This window comes from Schistocerca cancellata, chromosome 2, assembly GCF_023864275.1.
Source record: "Schistocerca cancellata isolate TAMUIC-IGC-003103 chromosome 2, iqSchCanc2.1, whole genome shotgun sequence".
NCBI lineage: Eukaryota > Metazoa > Arthropoda > Insecta > Orthoptera > Acrididae > Schistocerca > Schistocerca cancellata.
Genome location: NC_064627.1, coordinates 419,469,269 through 419,487,780, shown reverse-complemented (window position 1 = coordinate 419,487,780; position 18,512 = coordinate 419,469,269). Strand labels below are relative to the sequence as shown.

Here is an 18,512-nt window from a genome sequence, read left to right as displayed (position 1 = left end):
CTTTCTCTGCTCCTTGCCTGTGAAATCTGCAACTGGAATATGGGATCAGCAAGTGCACAAACAGATTTTGCACACAGGTAGAGCTGAGCAGGTAAGAATGGAGACTAGTTTCAGTCATCACTGTGAACATTTGTGGGATGATTTTCAAATAAATGACTAAAAAATTTTCTGTCTTATTGTCAGAGGCAGGTGAGTTTGAGTTCAAACATTTACATACAGCAAAATCTTTTCACATGTGAATATTTAATTGGGGGGGGGGGGGGGGGGGGGGGTTCCACTGTTCAGTCACCCACATGATAAACGTCCACTGCATCAAAGATATTCATATTTCCTTGTTGTGTGTGTGTGTGTGTGTGGGGGGGGGTGGGGGTGGGGGGTGGGGGGGGGGGGGCTAGGGAGGAATAGCTCGTCTATGAAATCTAAAGTGAAACAAGAAGAACCATAAAAGTGGGTTTATTGTTATTCAATGGAAATTCCAGATAGGAATATCAACAACTTAAGAAAAGACAGATTGCTACTTACTGTAAAGACATGTCAAGTTGCAGACAGGCACAACTAAAAGACAGCCACATATAGCTTTTGGCCACAGTGTTAGTAAAAGACATATTATATATATATATATATACACACACACACACACACACACAAAAGTAAGCACTAGTCACACACCCACGATCGACAACTCCAGCATATCGGGTCGCAATGCAGCATGGATGGATGGTGTGGGGGAGGGGCAGGGGAAGGGATAGTAGTGTATGGTGGGGAGAGAGATGAACACTATCTGATGGAGTGTGCAGGGACTAGACTGCCAACAAGCACAGCATCAGGAGTTTGTGGGGCAGGAAGGTGGGGAAAAAAGGAGCAAAAAAAGGAGAGTAGTGGGGAAAGATAGGCGGATGCACTGGCAGAGGGCTGCAAATAAATAGGGTGGGAGATGAGAATGGGGAGGAGACGATAGGACAGACGAGGTGAAAACTGTTGGGTGGAGGGTGTGGGGAGAGTATGTTACGGTAGGTTAAGGCCGGATAATTACACAAGTGGAGAATGTGTTGTAAGGCTAACTCCCATCTCTTCAGTTCAGAGAAGCTGATGGTGGAGGGAAGGATCCACGTGGCTCAGGTAGTGAAGCAGCCATTGAATTTAAGTGTGTTATGTTCAGCTGCATGTTGTGCTACAGGATGGTCTACTTTGCTCTTGGCTACAGTTTGATGGCAGTGTTCATCCTGGTGGACAGCTAGTTGGTAGTAATACCAATGTAAAAAGCTGTGCAATGATTGCAGCAGAGCTGGTAAATGACATGGCTGCCTTCACACATGGCCTGGCCCCCTATGGGGTAGGATAAACTTGTGACAGGACTGGAATAAGAAGTGATGGGTGGGTGGATTGGTCAAGTTTTGCACCTGGATCTTCCACAGGGCTATGATCCTTGTGGCATGGGGCTGAGACTGGGAGTGGAACAGGAATGGACTGCTATGTTGTGGAGATTGGGTTGGTGATGGAACACCACTTTAGGAGGGGTGGGAAGTATCTCGGGTAGGATGTCCCTCATTTCAGTACTTCTCATCTCAGTACACCTGTGAAAGCAGCCATGTCATTTGCCAGCTTTGCTGCAATCATTGCAAAGCTTTTGATTATGGTATGAATACCAACCAGCTGTCCACCAGGATGAATGGCCACTGTCAAGAGCAAAGTAGACCACCCTATGGCACAACATGCAGCTGAAAATAACACTCTTGATTTCAATGGCTGCTTCACAACCAACGCCATCTGGATCCTTCCCTCCACCAATAGCTTTTCTGAACTGCCCAGATGGGAGTTACCCTTTCAACACATTCTCCGCTCCCGTAATTATCCCACCTATGGTAACATATTGTCCTGACGCCCTCTGCCCAATACATTACACCCCATCTTTCCTATCATCTTCTCTCCACTCTCATCTCCCACCCTGCTTATTTGCAGTCCTCTGCCAATGCATACATCCATCTTCTCCTGTTCCTCTCCTTTTTTGCCCCACCATCCTGCCCCACAACCTCCTGACACTGCACCTGTTGGCAGTGTAGTCCCTGCACACTGCACCAGACAGCATTCATCTCTCTCCCCACTCATACACTACTATCCCTTTCCTTCCCTCTCCCACCCCCTCCAGAGTGCTGCTTGTGCCTCATGTGATGTTGCATTCTGGCCCGAGATGCTGGAGTATTTGTTTGTTTGTTTTTGTGTGTGTGTGTTTTTCACTGACGGAAGCTGTGGCCGAAAGCTATATGTGAGTGTCTTTTAATTGTGCCTGTCTGCCACGTGACATGTCTTCTTTATGATAAATAGCAAACCATCTCTTCCTACATTGTTGGGTTATTATTATTATTATTATTATTATTACATGTTTTTGCCTCCAGGACAGTGGTTAACTCAAATGTTACATGATTATTCATTTTGTCTTGTTTCCTCCTCCTTTCCTCTCTTCCCAAAACCTCTTCTTTCTTTGGCTGTGTTACTATTTCCTTCGCTCTCTCCCTATTTTGCCTGTTTTATTCCTTTCTTTTACTTCAAATTTTGTGTTCATAGTTTTGTTTCTGAATTTGTCTGTTTCATTTATCATTTCAACACTGATCCCTGCTTGTTTTAAATTTTCTTCTATTTCTTGAAACCATCTGGTATTTTTGATTGAACTGTTTACTGCATCAGATATCTTCTTTTTTGAGTCTGTTGTTCATTCTACCTGTGTGTCCACACCAGTTATACAAGATTCGATACTGGAGTAAGCCAATGTACTTTTTTGAAATTTGTTTGCAGAATGCTCCTGAGATTTTGTGTCTTTGTTGAATATTTGGTACTTAACAAGTTCCTTTGAGAAGCCATTCATTCGTCCATCAACAGTGTTAATCTGCTTAGATTGACACGTGTGGGAATAACTTCTCGATCTCTTTATAGTAATATAAAAACAATTACTTTGATAAAAGCCACAGCTTTCCTTGTCAGACTACTCTGCTCATGGTTTGTCTTCCATTTCATACTAACAATAAGCATTTATCTGACTTCAGAAAAAAACCGTCTGCACCTTATTACTGGGGGAGGGGTGTTTGATATGTACATTAATGTTAACCGGAATTTACATCCCAGTGTTTATATATTATGATAAATTGTAGGACTGGCTAATTAGGTATTCCTTCACTTTGCTTACGAATTTCTGGGGGATTTCCAGTTTCCTGCCTGATGTTACTGGTATGTTATTATATACTGTCTGAAACACGCCGCAGGCCCTCCTCAAAGAAAGTCAGAGGTCAAAGATTCCAATGATTGATAGGGAACGTCTTCGGAGACCAACTGTATGGTGTCTACGATAGAAAAACCGAAAGCTTGAAAGGCATCCAATCCAAAAAGGTTAGCAGGGCTCGAATCACTGACAACAATAAAAGTAAGAGGCAGAGTGACTGATTTGTAAGTAAAGTCGGTAGTGAATTGACCCAGTAGGGAAATGAACTGTTTACCATAACCGCGGAGACGCCGGTAAACTGGCGCCAACGGGGGCGACCCAAGGTCGGAGTAAGTTTGTGCATTCAACAAGGAAACTGCAGTGCCCGTATCTACTTGCAGTTGTAATCGGCGCGACTGAACCGACACGTTGATAAAGAGTTTGTGTGCTGATGCGTCGGGAGCCTGGCCCGATGAAACTTCCTGAATGTCAACATCCATGTCCTCTGTACCTGCTTCCTTCGATTCTTTTGAGGCTGAACAGCAAACTTTAGCAATGTGTCCTTTTTTATTACATTTGCAACAAACGGCCCAACGATGGAGGCACTCTGACCGATCATGATGTATATAGCATGACGCACAGCATGGTAACAGGGGCCGGCGGCCGGAACTCTGTTTATGCGCCGTGTGGGAGCGGCTGTAACGGCCGGACTGTACCGCTCGCACGTCGTCCACCCCGGACGCGGCCGCGCTGCCCTGAACCGCTGCGATATCGCAACACGCTTCCAGCTGCTGACCTGCGGTGTGAGACACTTCATACGATTGAGCAATGGACAGGACTTCCTCAAGGGAAGGGTCTTCCAACTGCAGGGCCCATTGCTGTACCTCACGATCTGGGACCGAACGAACAATGACGTCGCGCCCCATAACATCGGCATACGACTCTCGCGACTGCTCCGTGACAAAATGACACTTGCGACTAAGACCATGCAGGGTAGCGGACCACGCTCGGTAAGACTGATGGGGCTGTTTCTTGCATTGATAGAACTTGACCCTAGCCGCCACAACATGCGTGTGGTGGTGATAACATGAAGACAGCAATGAACACAATGCCTCAAAAGACAAGACGAGGGTTCCTGCAATGGCGCTAGCTGCCGCAAAACTTGATACAGCGAGGGAGATATCCAAGATAAGAACAGAGCACGACATACCTCTGCATCGGCAACATGAAATGCCTGGAAATGCTGCCGAAGGTGATGTTCATATGCATCCCAATCCTCAGCCATCTCGTCATACGGGGCAAAGGGAGGAGGGAATGGCGCTGGAGCACACTGTGTGGAGAGCAACGCTGGAAGCGCTTGTTTCATGGTTGCCATGAGCACCGTCTGCTGCTCAACCAAAACCCGCACTAAATCCTCCACGCCGTGGATAAGCTGCGAAACCGGAACGACGACACAACACACGAAAGAATGACCCTACTCGTTGCAAATTGTGTATTAACACTATTCACGTTGTCCGTCACACTTCACATGGTGTAGACCGGGAACTGTCTGCTAGGCATGCCCGATGTGAAACTGACTGGGCATGGCCCATGCTGCCTGAGTTGTTGTTCCGCTGGCAGAGGGTATGGGCGAATTCTCGCGTGCCCTCTGGTGGACGGGACTTTACTTGTGGCAACTACTGTCCGTGACGCACTGTCGTGATGTGCGCCTCCCGCGATCTTTCTGGTGGCTACTGCACATAATTTATATGAACACCTGCCACCCATAGTACAAAGACTCCCATCCTACATCAAAGATACCAACCATTTCCTGGATCATCTGAGCTCCATGCCCATCTCACTCCCACCACACACCTTACTTGTCAACACTGATGACACCTTCCTCTATACCAAGATCCACCACATATATGGTCGACCTGCTGCTAAACATTTCTTCAGTCAGTGCCCACCTGATTCCAAATCTATGACATTCTTCCTAATCATCTTAATCAACTTTATACTTACCAACAACTACTTCATCTTTTATGGACAGACATACAAACAAATCATGGGTACAGCCATGGGAACCAGGACGGCTCCTTACTATGCCAACCTTTTCATGGATTGCTTGGAGGGGGCTTTCCTGGGATCTGTAAGTCTTCAGCCCCTGGTTTAGTTTATATACATCGATGACATCTTTACCATATGGACTCATGGTGAGGCTGACCTGGCAAAATACCTGGAATCTCTGAACACCTTCTCCTAATTAAATTTCACATGGTACTATTCCGAATCCCAGCCACTTTCCTTGATGTTGATCTTGTCCTCACTGAAGGAAAGCTACACACTTCCGTCCACATTAAACCGACCAACAAACAACAGTACTTACATTTTGACGGTTGCCATCCTTTCCATGACAAACGTTCCCTCCCATATAATCTTGGCATCCGAAGCAAACCTATTTGTTCCGATTCAGACTCTTTGCACAATGCAGCACCATTCTCACCTCGGCCTTCACTACGCATAATTACCCCACAAGTCTAGTTAAAAACAGTTTTCTTGGGCCATCGCATCCAGTCCAGGTACTGCTGATCCCTCCAAAAACCAACTTCAGAGCACACCATCGGTGACTCAGTATTATCCTGGTCTGGAATTTGTTAATCAGCTACTTCAACAGGGCCGTTACTTCCTAAAATCATGCCCTGAAATGAGATCCATTCTGTCCACCACACCTAGAATAGCTTTCCATTGCACTCCCAATCTCTGCAATATTGCTCCTTCTTTACCCATCTCCCTACCCTATGGCTCCTGCCCCTGTGTCCGTCCCCACTACAAGACTTGCCCTATGCAACCTTCTACCACCACCTACAATAGCCCTGTAACTGGCAAAACACATCCTATGAAAGGGAGACCCACCTGTGAAATGACACGTCATATACCAGCTGCTATGTAAACACTGTTCAACTGTCTACATCGGCATGACTACCACCAAATTATCAGCTAGGATGAATGGACATAGGCAGAGGGTTTATACTGACAACTCACAGTATCCTGTTGCGAGCATGCTCTACAACATGACATTCATGACCTCGGCGCCTGTTTCACCACACGTGCCATCTGGATTATTCCCCCAGACAACAGTTTCTCAGAACTACGCAGGTGGGAACTAGCACTACATCATGTCCTTGGTTTTCGCCACCCACCTGACCTTAATTTATGTTAATTTCTTCCATCTCAGCATTTCTTCACTGTAACTACTATTTACTTCACTCTGTTGTAGTTTCCTACATCTTTTATTGTCTTCCCCGTCTATTTTTCACCACCACCCCCTTCCACCTCTGTTACGCACAATGCACTTAACTTTTCACACTTATTAACTCATGCATGATGTTTAAGCAGTAATCTCTGTCTGCATGTTATCCTGTCTTCCATCTTTTAAGCTCTCTGGTTTTCAAATCTTGTCCAATGCAGTCCCCAACAATTAGTTTCCTTCGCATGCTGTGTGGTAAGTCTACACTGACTTTCCCAAAATCTACCCCTTTTCCTAGCTAGACCTCTCCAGTCCTTTTCCTTCGCCCCTCTTCCTTCACCTACATACAACACTTCTGCGTGAAGAAGGAGCCACTGGCTCTGAAAGCTTGTCAATTGTAATTGACTGTCTTTTATGTGTGTGTTCTGCCACCACTTAGTGAGTCAGTTTTTTATCTATCTAATTTTTGTGTTGCATTTCAGACAAACAAGTGTGTTTTTATAGAATGTGTTGAAACAGTACTGCTCATTTCATGCTACGATGTACTAAATTTTTTGGTCTTCAGTCAGAAGACTAGTTTGATGCAGATCTTCATGCCATTCTACCTGCGCAATCCCCTTCATGTTTGTATTACTGCTGTAAGTGTATGTAGATCCACTTGGACCAGCTTACTGTAGTAAACGCTTGGTCTGCACCCTCAGTTTTTGCCCCCCCCCCTCCCCCCATAAACGTCCTTTAATGCCTCAGGATGTATCCTATCATTAAATCCCTTCTTTTACACATGTTCTGTCATAACATTCTCTCCCCAAATCGATTCAGTACCTACCCATTAATTATCTGCTCTACTGATCTAAGATCTAATCTTAAACATTCTTCTGTAACAGTATATATGAAAAGCTTTTGTTCTATTCTATTACAGGGTGCACCCATCTGCAGGTGGTCGCTCATGTAGGCACCAATGATGTGTGTCACTATGGATCGGAGGAAATCCTCTCTGGCTTCCGGCGGCTATCTGATTTGGTGAAAACTGCCAGTCTCGCTAGCGGGATGAAAGCAGAGCTCACCATCTGCAGCGTCGTCGACAGGACTGACTGCGGACCTTTGGTACAGAGCCGAGTGGAGGGTCTGAATCAGAGGCTGAGACGGTTCTGCGACCACGTGGGCTGCAGATCCCTCGACTTGCGCCATAGGGTGGTGGGGTTTCGGGTTCCGCTGGATAGATCAGGAGTCCACTACACGCGGCAAGCGGCTACATGGGTAGCAGGGGTTGTGTGGCGTGGACTGGGCGGTTTTTTAGGTTAGATGGCCTCGGGCAAGTACAGAAAGGGCAACAGCCTCAAAGGGTGCGGGGCAAAGTCAGGACATGCAGGGACCAAGCAGCAATCGGTATTGCAACTGTAAACTGTCGAAGCTGCATTGGTAAAGTACCGAACTTCAAGTGCTGATAGAAAGCACTGAAGCTGAAATCGTTATAGGTACAGAAAGCTGGCTGAAGCCAGAGGTAAATTCTGCAGAAATTTTTACAAAGGCACCGATGGTGTTTAGAAAGGATACATTGCATGCAACTGGTGGTGGCGTGTTTGTCACTGTTAGTAGTAGTTTATCCTGTAGTGAAGTAGAAGTGGATAGTTCCTGTGAATTATTATGGGTGGAGGTTACACTCAACAACCGAGCTAGGTTAATAATTGGCTCCTTTTACCGACCTCCCGACTCAGCAGCATTAGTGGCAGAACAACTGAGAGAAAATTTGGAATACATTTCAGATAAATTTTCTCAGCATGCTATAGTCTTAGGTGGAGATTTCAATTTACCAGATATAGACTGGGACACTCAGATGTTTAGGACGGGTGGTAGGGACAGAGCATCGAGTGACATTATACTGAGTGCACTATCCGAAAATTACCTCGAGCAATTAAACAGAGAACCGACTCGTGGAGATAACATCTTGGACCTACTGATAACAAACAGACCCGAACTTTTCGACTCTGTATGTGCAGAACAGGGAATCAGTGATCATAAGGCCGTTGCAGCATCCCTGAATATGGAAGATAATAGGAATATAAAAAAAAGGGAGGAAGGTTTATCTGTTTAGCAAGAGTAATAGAAGGCAGATTTCAGACTACCTAACAGATCAAAACAAAAATTTCTGTTCCGACACTGACAATGTTGAGTGTTTATGGAAAAAGTTGAAGGCAATGGTAAAATGCGTTTTAGACGGGTACGTGCCAAGTAAAACTGTGAGGGACGGGAAAAACCCACCGTGGTTCAACAACAAAGTTAGGAAATTACTGCGAAAGCAAAAAGAGCTTTACTCCAAGTTTAATCGCAACCAAAACCTCTCAGACAAACAGAAGCTAAACGGTGTCAAAGTTAGCGTAAGGAGGGCTATGCGTGAAGCGTTCAGTGAATTCGAAAGTAAAATTCTATGTACCGACTTGACAGAAAATCCTAGGAAGTTTTGGTCTTACGTTAAGTCAGTAAGTGGCTCGAAACAGCATATCCAGACACTCCGGGATGATGGCATTGAAACAGAGGATGACATGCGTAAAGCTGAAATACTAAACACCTTTTTCCAAAGCTGTTTCACAGAGGAAGACCGCACTGCAGTTCCTTCTCTAAATCCTCACACAAACGAAAAAATGGCTGACATCAAAATAAGTGTCAAAGGAATAGAAAAGCAACTGGAATCACTCAACAGAGGAAAGTCCACTGGACCTGACGGGATACCAATTCGATTCTACACAGAGTATGCGAAAGAACTTGCCCTCCTTTTAGCAGCCGTGTACCGCAAGTCTCTAGAGGAATGGAAGGTTCCAAATGATTGGAAAAGAGCACAGGTAGTCCCAGTCTTCAAGAAGGGTCATCAAGCAGATGCGCAAAACTATAGACCTATATCTCTGACGTCGATCTGTTGTAGAATTTTAGAACATGTTTTTTGCTTGCGTATCATGTCGTTTTTGGAAACCCAGAATCTACTCTGTAGGAATCAACATGGATTCTGGAAACAGCGATTGTGTGAGACCCAACTTGTCTTATTTGTTCATGAGACCCAGAAAATATTAGATACAGGCTACCACGTATATGCTATTTTCCTTGACTTCTGGAAGGCGTTCGATACAGTTCCGCACTGTCGCCTGATAAACAAAGTAAGAGCCTACGGAATATCAGACCAGCTGTGTGGCTGGACTGAAGAGTTTTTAGCAAACACAACACAGCATATTGTTATCAATGGAGAGACGTCTACAGACATTAAAGTAACCTCTGGCGTGCCACAGGGGAGTGTTATGGGACCATTGCTTTTCACACTATATATAAATGACCTAGTAGATAGTGTCGGAAGTTCCATGCGGCTTTTCGCGGATGATGCTGTAGTATACAGAAAAGTTGCAGCATTAGAAAATTGTAGCGAAATGCAGGAAGATCTGCAGCGGATAGGCACTTGGTGCAGGGAGTGGCAACTGATCCTTAACATAGACAAATGTAATGTATTGCAAATACATAGAAAGAAGGATCCTTTATTGTATGATTATACGATAGCGGAACAAACACTGGTAGCAGTTACTTCTGTAAAATATCTGGGAGTATGCGTACGGAACGATTTGAAGTGGAATGATCATATAAAATTAATTGTTGGTAAGGCGGGTACCAGGTTGAGGTTCATTGGGAGAGTCCTTAGAAAATGTAGTCCATCAACAAAGGAGGTGGCTTACAAAACACTCGTTCGACCTATACTTGAGTATTGCTCATCAGTGTGGGATCCGTACCAGATCGGGTTGACGGAGGAGATAGAGAAGATCCAAAGAAGAGCGCCGCGTTTCATCACAGGGTTATTTGGTAACCGTGATAGCGTTACGGAGATGTTAAGCAAACTCAAGTGGCAGACTCTGCAAGAGAGGCGCTCTGCATCGCGGTGTAGCTTGCTCGCCAGGTTTCGAGAGGGTGCGTTTCTGGATGAGGTATCGAATATATTGCTTCCCCCTACTTATACCTCCCAAGGAGACCATGAATGTAAAATTAGAGAGATCCGAGTGCGCACTTAGGCTTTCAGACAGTCGTTCTTCCCACGAATCATACGTGATGAACAGGAAAGGGAGGTAATGACAGCAGCACGTTAAGTGCCCTCCGCCACACACCGTTGGGTGGCTTGCAGAGTATAAATGTAGATGTAGATACCACTTATTGTCCAAGTTTCATTTCAACATAAGGCTACACTCCAAACGCTTTCAGAAAGACTTCTTAGCACCTAAATTTATATTGGATGTTAACAAATCTCTCGTTTGTCAGTAATGCTTTTCCTGATATTTACAGTCTGCATTTTATATCCTCTCTACTTTGGCTGTTTTCAATTACCTTGATATGTTCAGCTTACAAGCTCTTTTCAAGACACAATCCATTCTATTCAAAAATATTACAAGGCCTACTGAGATTGCACCAAGTCAAAATGGGAGAGGAGGGGAATGTATTTCACTGCTTACCTTTACAAATAAACATTTGTGCAGGAGTAATGTGCCTGTTAATACAACTATTTGCAATGATCTTTGATTCAAATGTTGATACTATGCTTTTTTCTCTTTTATTGTTATTATCACACTTTTTATAAAATTACAATCCTTTCGGATAGGCACTTGAATCACAAGGAACATTATCAGTCTATTAGCACACAATCTTCATAGATGCTGAGTGAAAATTTGGTTTTTAAAATAATAGTTTTTGTCATGCAAAATTGTGGCACCATTTATACATAGGTCACACTGTTTTGTACCTTATTATTCAATTTTTAAGCTCAATAATAAATGACATCATACTGATATGATTAGTTTTCACAGTAATATATTTCTGACAGGTACACAGTGCAATATACAGAATCACAATATACAGAGATACAAATAAATAAATATATATCTATTTAAATAATGAAAGTATATTAAATGTACAACAGTTTCTTATACTGAACAGGTCAATCACACATACACATACACAAAATAAATAAATTAGTTTTCTGTGTATTTGGAATCATTTACATGCACAGTAAATAAATTATTTATTAACAAAGGGCAAGACTTCCGCTTGTGTAAAACATTATCCTGAAATTTCAGACATATCTATTAGAAATAGCATTTATATCATTATACATTAAATTATGTGCATCAGGGGAAAAAGTAAATAAAAAATATTTAAACAACATGGCTTGCATACAGCCATATCCAGTTTCTTTCTCTGACCTTGTTCGCAATTCATGGAGGTGGAATAAGCTGTGCGTATAAAAAACAGAGCCCACATTATTGGCTTGTTCCCGCTGACACTATTTAAATATGCTCTCTCAGAAAATGTTCACATATTCACACACCCCGTTTCCTAAGAAATACATCACAACAACAATTAAATACCAGTACCCAATTTGTAACTCTGCTGTAATTGTGCACAAGTCTTTTATACATAGGATCCAGATTTTGTGGAAGCTCTCAGTTTCATTCACTTTAAACATTAACGACAACTAGAAAACAAAATGGCATATGAAGTATATCAGCACATGATAAAAAGTAGACTAATGTAATGGTACATATAATGTTTGTCACTTGGTAGTTGTCATGATACAATATAATGTTTGTCACTTGGTAGTTGTCATGATACAATCAGCTGCAAAAAGAAGATTACCATGCCCAAGGTTACTTATGCAAGAATTTACAACTTTTAAATTAATAACTGTTTTCTCATTGATAGATTAGCTATCAAAATACTTATGAGAGAATAATTTACAAATTAAGTTACATTGGCTGGTACCTTTCATTCATCTACCTCAGTATGTTTCACGGCAAAGACTAAAAGAAGAGTACATTCTCTTAAATTACACAAAATAGATTACATATTCATCCAGTGTCTACCATTCACTAACAAAAAAATTATTTCTTTGTACCACAGATAAAGCTGTACTCCAAACAATGAAGTGTCACCAGTCTGCAGATAATATCAGTTAAATTTTGAAATTAGTGCAGTGACTGTGGCTTGTGAATATAATAGTGCTCAATGTAAATGCGAGTACATATTTATTTTTTACAGGGAAGATGAATTCCCAATATGGTTGTCCCGCATGTAACTGCGCAAGTTATGTAGACTAAAAGCCACTCCCAATTCCTTATGACAAAGAATATTTTCTTTAATACTGAATACCAGCTTTCATGGTCTACTAACTCATAGCAGAATTGCCTAAATGGACCTATGCATCTTTGGTATCTAAAAGTGCTTTATTTGAGTTTTATTTCTGGTCGTGTCCCCTCTGATACCATGAACAATACTACACATCATGCTCCAGCTTAAAAATAAAACTATACACTTGTTATACCAGCTGACACAGCCAGTTCATTAATAAAAATACACATATCAGATCTGAAAAATCTTCCATAAAAAGATGTGTTTCAGAACACCAATCACACAGTCTCAGTGCTGTTGAGATGTACTTTACAGAATGGTGGAAAGCTTTACACAATGTAAAAGAGACCTACCCTGATAAGCATAAGCTAAAGTACAAAAGAAGTACGCACAGCTAACAACATAAATGATACCAGAATAGCATCTGTCTAGATATGCTACTATTTTTGGTTGAAAAATTATGTAATAAAAGATTAGTGGAACATTACAACAGTATTAAGCAATCAAATTTTGGTTATATAAAGGTAAAAATAAATATTACTTAACTGCACTGATGAGACACACTTAATGACTTTTGTACACATCGTTTATAAAATATTTTTTTACATTTTGCAACATACACTCAGCTTTTTCGTGGTGTTCCCAATCTCAAATGCTGCTGTATGGTGTCAAACCGATCTATGTACTCTAGTAGTTGACTGGACCCTTCTCCAAGTCCAACTGGAAGCGTGGATACCCTGAAAAAGCCATAAAATCAATCTATATTTATCTTACTATGAGAGACAAGTAATACTAGGTACTCTAACCATATTGTATGTAAATTCTCTCTGACCAGAAACTAACATATACTTGCAACAACTATTCTACAGTGAACTTGGAGAGATTGCAATGATAAGTAGTAGATGTACGATTGAGACATAACACCAAATTTTGCTTTACCATATGATGTGATATTACCTTGAATGGTTTAGATTTGAAGTTAATGTGTTGAATGAATAAGAATTACAGCACTGACCAATGTCTATACTTTCCCCTCCTTGATCACAAATTCATATTGTGCACACCTGTTCTACATTTCTGATTGCCTCTCATTACTGTCCAGCTTTTATGTCTGATCTACCAGTTGCCCACGGCTCTACAATTCTTTGTTGTTTTGTAGTTCGACATCTGAATCTTGAGTGTTATATGCTTCTGTTGATTTATGAAATTTGCTACATGACTTTATGAGTTATCATAACATTTCCTATTTCCTGGTTTCATTCTCTCCTGGTAGGAACTACCTCTTTAACAACTTGAAATTTTATATTTTTTTCATTTGTTTCCGTGCCATGGCAGGCTCTCAATTGTCTTTCCTTATTTATTTATTTTTTAAAGAAAATTCAAATTTCCCCCTCTCTCCAACAGAAAATGGGTATGAGCGGGTGTCCAGTCCTTTATACCTTCACTCACGAGGGTTGTTTTTTAAGTAAGGGCCGTTTTTATTTAAAAAAAAAAAAAGATACAAATACTTTTGTAAAAAAAAACTTTTTTTTTCTACATAGTTGCCTTCTTTATTTAAGCACTTGTCATACCGTACAACAAAGTTTTTAATTTCCTCTTCAAAGAATTCGGCCGCCTGCTCCGACAGCCAAGAGTTCATGGCCGCTTTCACTTCATCGTCGTCATTGAAGTGCTGCCCGCCAAGATGATGTTTCAGGTACCGGAAAAGGTGAAAATCGCTAGGAGCACGGTCGGGGCTGTATGGTGCATTGTCCAAAACTTCCCAGTCAAAAGAATCAATCAAATCCCGAGTCTTTTGAGAGGTGTGAGGCCTAGCTTTATCATCCAGGAGCAAAACTCCTATTGTCAGCATGCCGCACCTTTTGTTTTGAATTGCTCTGCAGAGCTTCTTTAGAGTTGCACAGTAGGCATCCGAGTTGATTGTCGTTCCTCGTGGCATAAAGTCCACTAGCAAAACACTGCACCGGTCGCAGAACACAGTTGCCATAATCTTGCGCTTTGACAGCGTCTGTTTGGCTTTGACCTTGTCGGGTGAGGTTGTGTGTCGCCATTCCATCGATTGTCGCTTGCTTTCGGGAGTGATATGGGATACCCAAGTTTCATCTCCAGTGACAATTTGACTCAACATGTCATTCCCTTCTTCCTCGTAATGAATCAAAAAGTCCAATGAAGTGGCAAATCTCTTCCCTTTGTGGTCCTCTGTGAGGAGTCTGGGTACCCACCGAGAACACAGTTTCTTAAAGTTTAGGTTTTCAGACACAATTTTGTACAAAACCGATCTTGAAACTTGTGGAAATTCCAAAGAAAGAATGGAAATTGTGAATCTTCTGTCCTCATGAATCTTTGTCTCGACTGCAGCCACCAAATCATCAGTGATCACAGAGGGCCGGCCTGAGCGTTCTTCATCATGGACGTTTTGACAGCCATTTTTAAACTCTCTAACCCATTGACGCACTTTACCTTCACTCCTTGCATTCAAGCCATAAACTTCTGTTAACTGATGATGAATTTCTGCAGCTGATAGGCTTCTCGCGGTCAAAAAACGTATCACTGACCGTATCTCACACGTGGCGGGCGATTCAATAATCGTAAACATTATAAAGTAGCACAGCGATGCGTACACGTCAGCTACAGAACTGCAACTTGCATCAGTGTGAACGGGAAGGATGCCGGCAAGTGGCGCGGTGGCTTGTTGCGGCGTCCGCGCGAACTACGGGACTATACGCGCGAACGGCCCTTACTTAAAAAACAACCCTCGTAGTATGTACTATGAAGTTGCCTAAAAATGCTCACTTCTTTAGTGCAATTAGTATATATGTACAGTAATATATATACCAATGACACTGTGTTTGTCTCCAAGTTAATGATACCTGCTTGAATACATGATTAATATTATCCGTACTGGAACTGTTTACTTTTGATTTTATGTTAAATCATACATGCACCACTTGCTTGCACCAGCATTCACATAATGGTTGTGCTAACCACTGGCTGAACTGCACAAATGTAATTGGCATTCTGACATTGGTACTTTATAAAGTACAGAGACTGGATTCATTTCTGACTTACACTGATGCATTACCACAGCACATATTTGGGTCACATATGGATCACTTCAGTATTTCAAAAACAACATGCTAATGTACAGGATGCCAAAATAAAACTGATCCAGAAAATATTTACAATAACACTGATGCAGGACTGACCCTTGTTAATGAACATCAGAGATCATGCTGGAAATGCCTGCCATTGACTTGGATGCAATGCTGTTCTTGATTATTAGTGTAGCAGCTCTGCCTGAGGGGCAGTATCCAAAGTGTTTTCAGTGCTCTACTGTAGCTGTCCCATTGTGTGATGATTGTTTGGGCACACCAGACCTTTCAATTTGCCTCACAGATAACACTCAAATGGAGAGAGCAGGCAGCTGAGATTATCAGGAGGACTCTAGAACCTCTGTTGATTGTCCTCTCTTCGACAAACACCTCAAGTACTTATGACAAGATTGTCAAAGTGGTGTGTGTGCTGTTGCTCTGTTGTGCTGAAAATATCCATACAGTTGTTTATCTTATGAAATTGGTCCACATATGGATTAAACAGTTTATGGACTTACCAATTAGTCTTAACTGTTTGGGGAAGAAATCACATCACACATTGCACACCAAAAACCAATTTAGAGATTATACAAAAGGTTTTCAAAGTACAGGTGGGTATTTTCTGATGCATACTGATCACTAAACACATCTGTTCATCTCACTTCCTTAAACATACAGTAATGACACAGTAAAGTACTAGCAATGAAGCATGTGGGAGATGTGCATGGACAGACATGACACCAAACAATAGGTGCATCAAAATCACTGTTACCAATATTTTATGGGTCAGTTTTATTTTTGCCACCCTCCATTATGAATAAAAGTAATTACTAGCCACAAAAATGTACGTGTAAACAGTAATAAGAACGAATGTGTAAGCCACAAAGTCCCACTTAATATCTAGCTTCCAGGTGCCAATATGTTTCATTTTCAATTGGAGAAAAATCACATTAAATTTGAGCACAGGACAAGGTCATAAAAATTAAGACTGAAAATGGTAATTGGCTCTGTATCAGAAAATCACTAGCTCTGAATGTTTTAGACTCTCTGAAGTTTGCCAGTCATCATCATCACCAATAGGGGTTATCTCCATTAAGAATAAATTTATAAGGTAAGATTAAAATAGAAAGAAGCCCACCATATTGCAGAACATGTTTATTTAAACGTTGTAACTGACCTTTGTTGGTGCCACTGTGACAATACAGGAGAATCTCTGCTCGGTGGTGACTGAATCCCTTGACTGTGAGTCGATCCCCAGATGTTGGAAGATGCCACTGACCCCCATCGCCTAGGACCTATATGTCGTCAAGATTTAGTGCTTTATTCTGAGTCTTAAGGATGTCAACAAGCTACAAAAGACAACATTTCAAATACATGTGAAGATACTTTCCAGATTACAGACATACAGACACTTCTTTTATCCCTTCACAACATAAGTGTGAAATTTTATGCTATTAAAGCCACTTTAAATAAATATCACACTGAAAAATGTACAGCAGTTTGATTTTTGAAACTGATTTACTGGATGAGTAGTCAGAAAGACATTACATTTCAATGAGTGTTACTCTCATCATCTTCTGGTGAAGTTTTGAGACAACATCTGTATCATCATCTTTTTAGGCAATGTTGAGTAGCAGTTTGATACCTCATAGGAAGGTCTTGTTGTTGGGGGTAGAGGGAGGGTGTACCTAAGTCCAAGTATCGGCAGTTGATTTCCACTTGGATGTCCCTCGGCTGGGTGCAACTGCTATTGTGGCCAATAATGGGTGCCAGACAGAACTTGGTTGGTACCCTCTGTCACTGTTTGCGAACCATTACTGGCTTTAATTTTAATGGTTTCATTCATTTTGCTGCCCCATATTTCATCCTCTGTAACCAGGTGTCAATGATTGGGAGAGAGAGCTGTCTTTATCTATAACATTGGTGAATTTAACACTTTCACAGACAGTACCTCCCTGCCATGAGGCAACCCAAAGGAGATGATGTCATCATCATCATCTTCTTCTTCTTCTTCTTCTTCTTCTTCTTCTTCTTCTAGTACTACTTCTACTTCTTCCTTGCCTTTTCTCATTTCTCTATGGGCATAGAGGACAGAAGTTGTGCGCACCAACTACCTGTGCCTAGAGTAAACCTCATGTTCTAGTGTGAGAAAGCCTTGTAAATGTTTGTGCAGTGTATATCTGAGGTGAGACATGGATATCAGCCCAGTATTTGCCTAGCTGCATGTGGGAAAATACATAACAAGCATATCAAGGCTGTCCTGCTCAGCAGCCCTTGTTGTCAATTGATGAGATCGGATTTGATTCAGTACAAGATTGCCTCACTGAGTCCTGGAAGCAGCACATTATCATGCTCTGCTAGCCAAGTGGATATGAGGTGGTGTAACACAAAAGTTGTAATATTATGATTTAATACATATGGTCTTAGTAGTAATTTCCACAAAACCTCACATGTGTAAGTCAGTGAGAGTATACAAGGACTATTTTGTTAAGTAGTGCTGTAGTTTTTAGAGGAAGACGAGGAGGAGGAGATTAGTGTTTAATATCCCATTGACAATGAGGTCATTAGAGATGGAGCACAAGCTCAGATTAGGGAAGGATGGATAACGGAAGTGGCCAAGCCCTTCCAAAGGAACCATCTCAGCATTTGCCTTAAGCAGTTTAGGGAAATCACAGAAAACCTAAATCAGGATAGCCGGATTTAGATTTGAAGGGGGGGGGGGGGGTGAAGGGAGGGGGGGGGGGGGGGAGCAGGGAGAGCGACAGTGCATTTTTCTTGAGAGAATAAACAGACTCTCCCGCAATGATTACACATGTTGGTAAAAACCACATGCTATTTAATGGGTGTAGTGGTT

General features: G+C 41.9%; 1 protein-coding gene across 1 annotated transcript in view; it reads right to left on the bottom strand.

The window, feature by feature from the left end:
- Positions 1–10,977: 10,977 nt before the first annotated feature.
- The window catches only part of LOC126154495 (A-kinase anchor protein 9-like), a 510,657-nt gene continuing 503,122 nt past the window's right edge, over positions 10,978–18,512 (bottom strand). Inside the window, exons 52-53 of the mRNA XM_049916148.1 lie at positions 16,836–16,953; positions 10,978–13,303 (exon numbers count right to left, since the gene is read on the bottom strand). Coding sequence (XP_049772105.1) covers positions 13,189–13,303; positions 16,836–16,953 — 233 coding nt within the window. The 3' untranslated portion in view covers positions 10,978–13,188. The remainder of the gene's footprint in view (positions 13,304–16,835; positions 16,954–18,512) is intronic.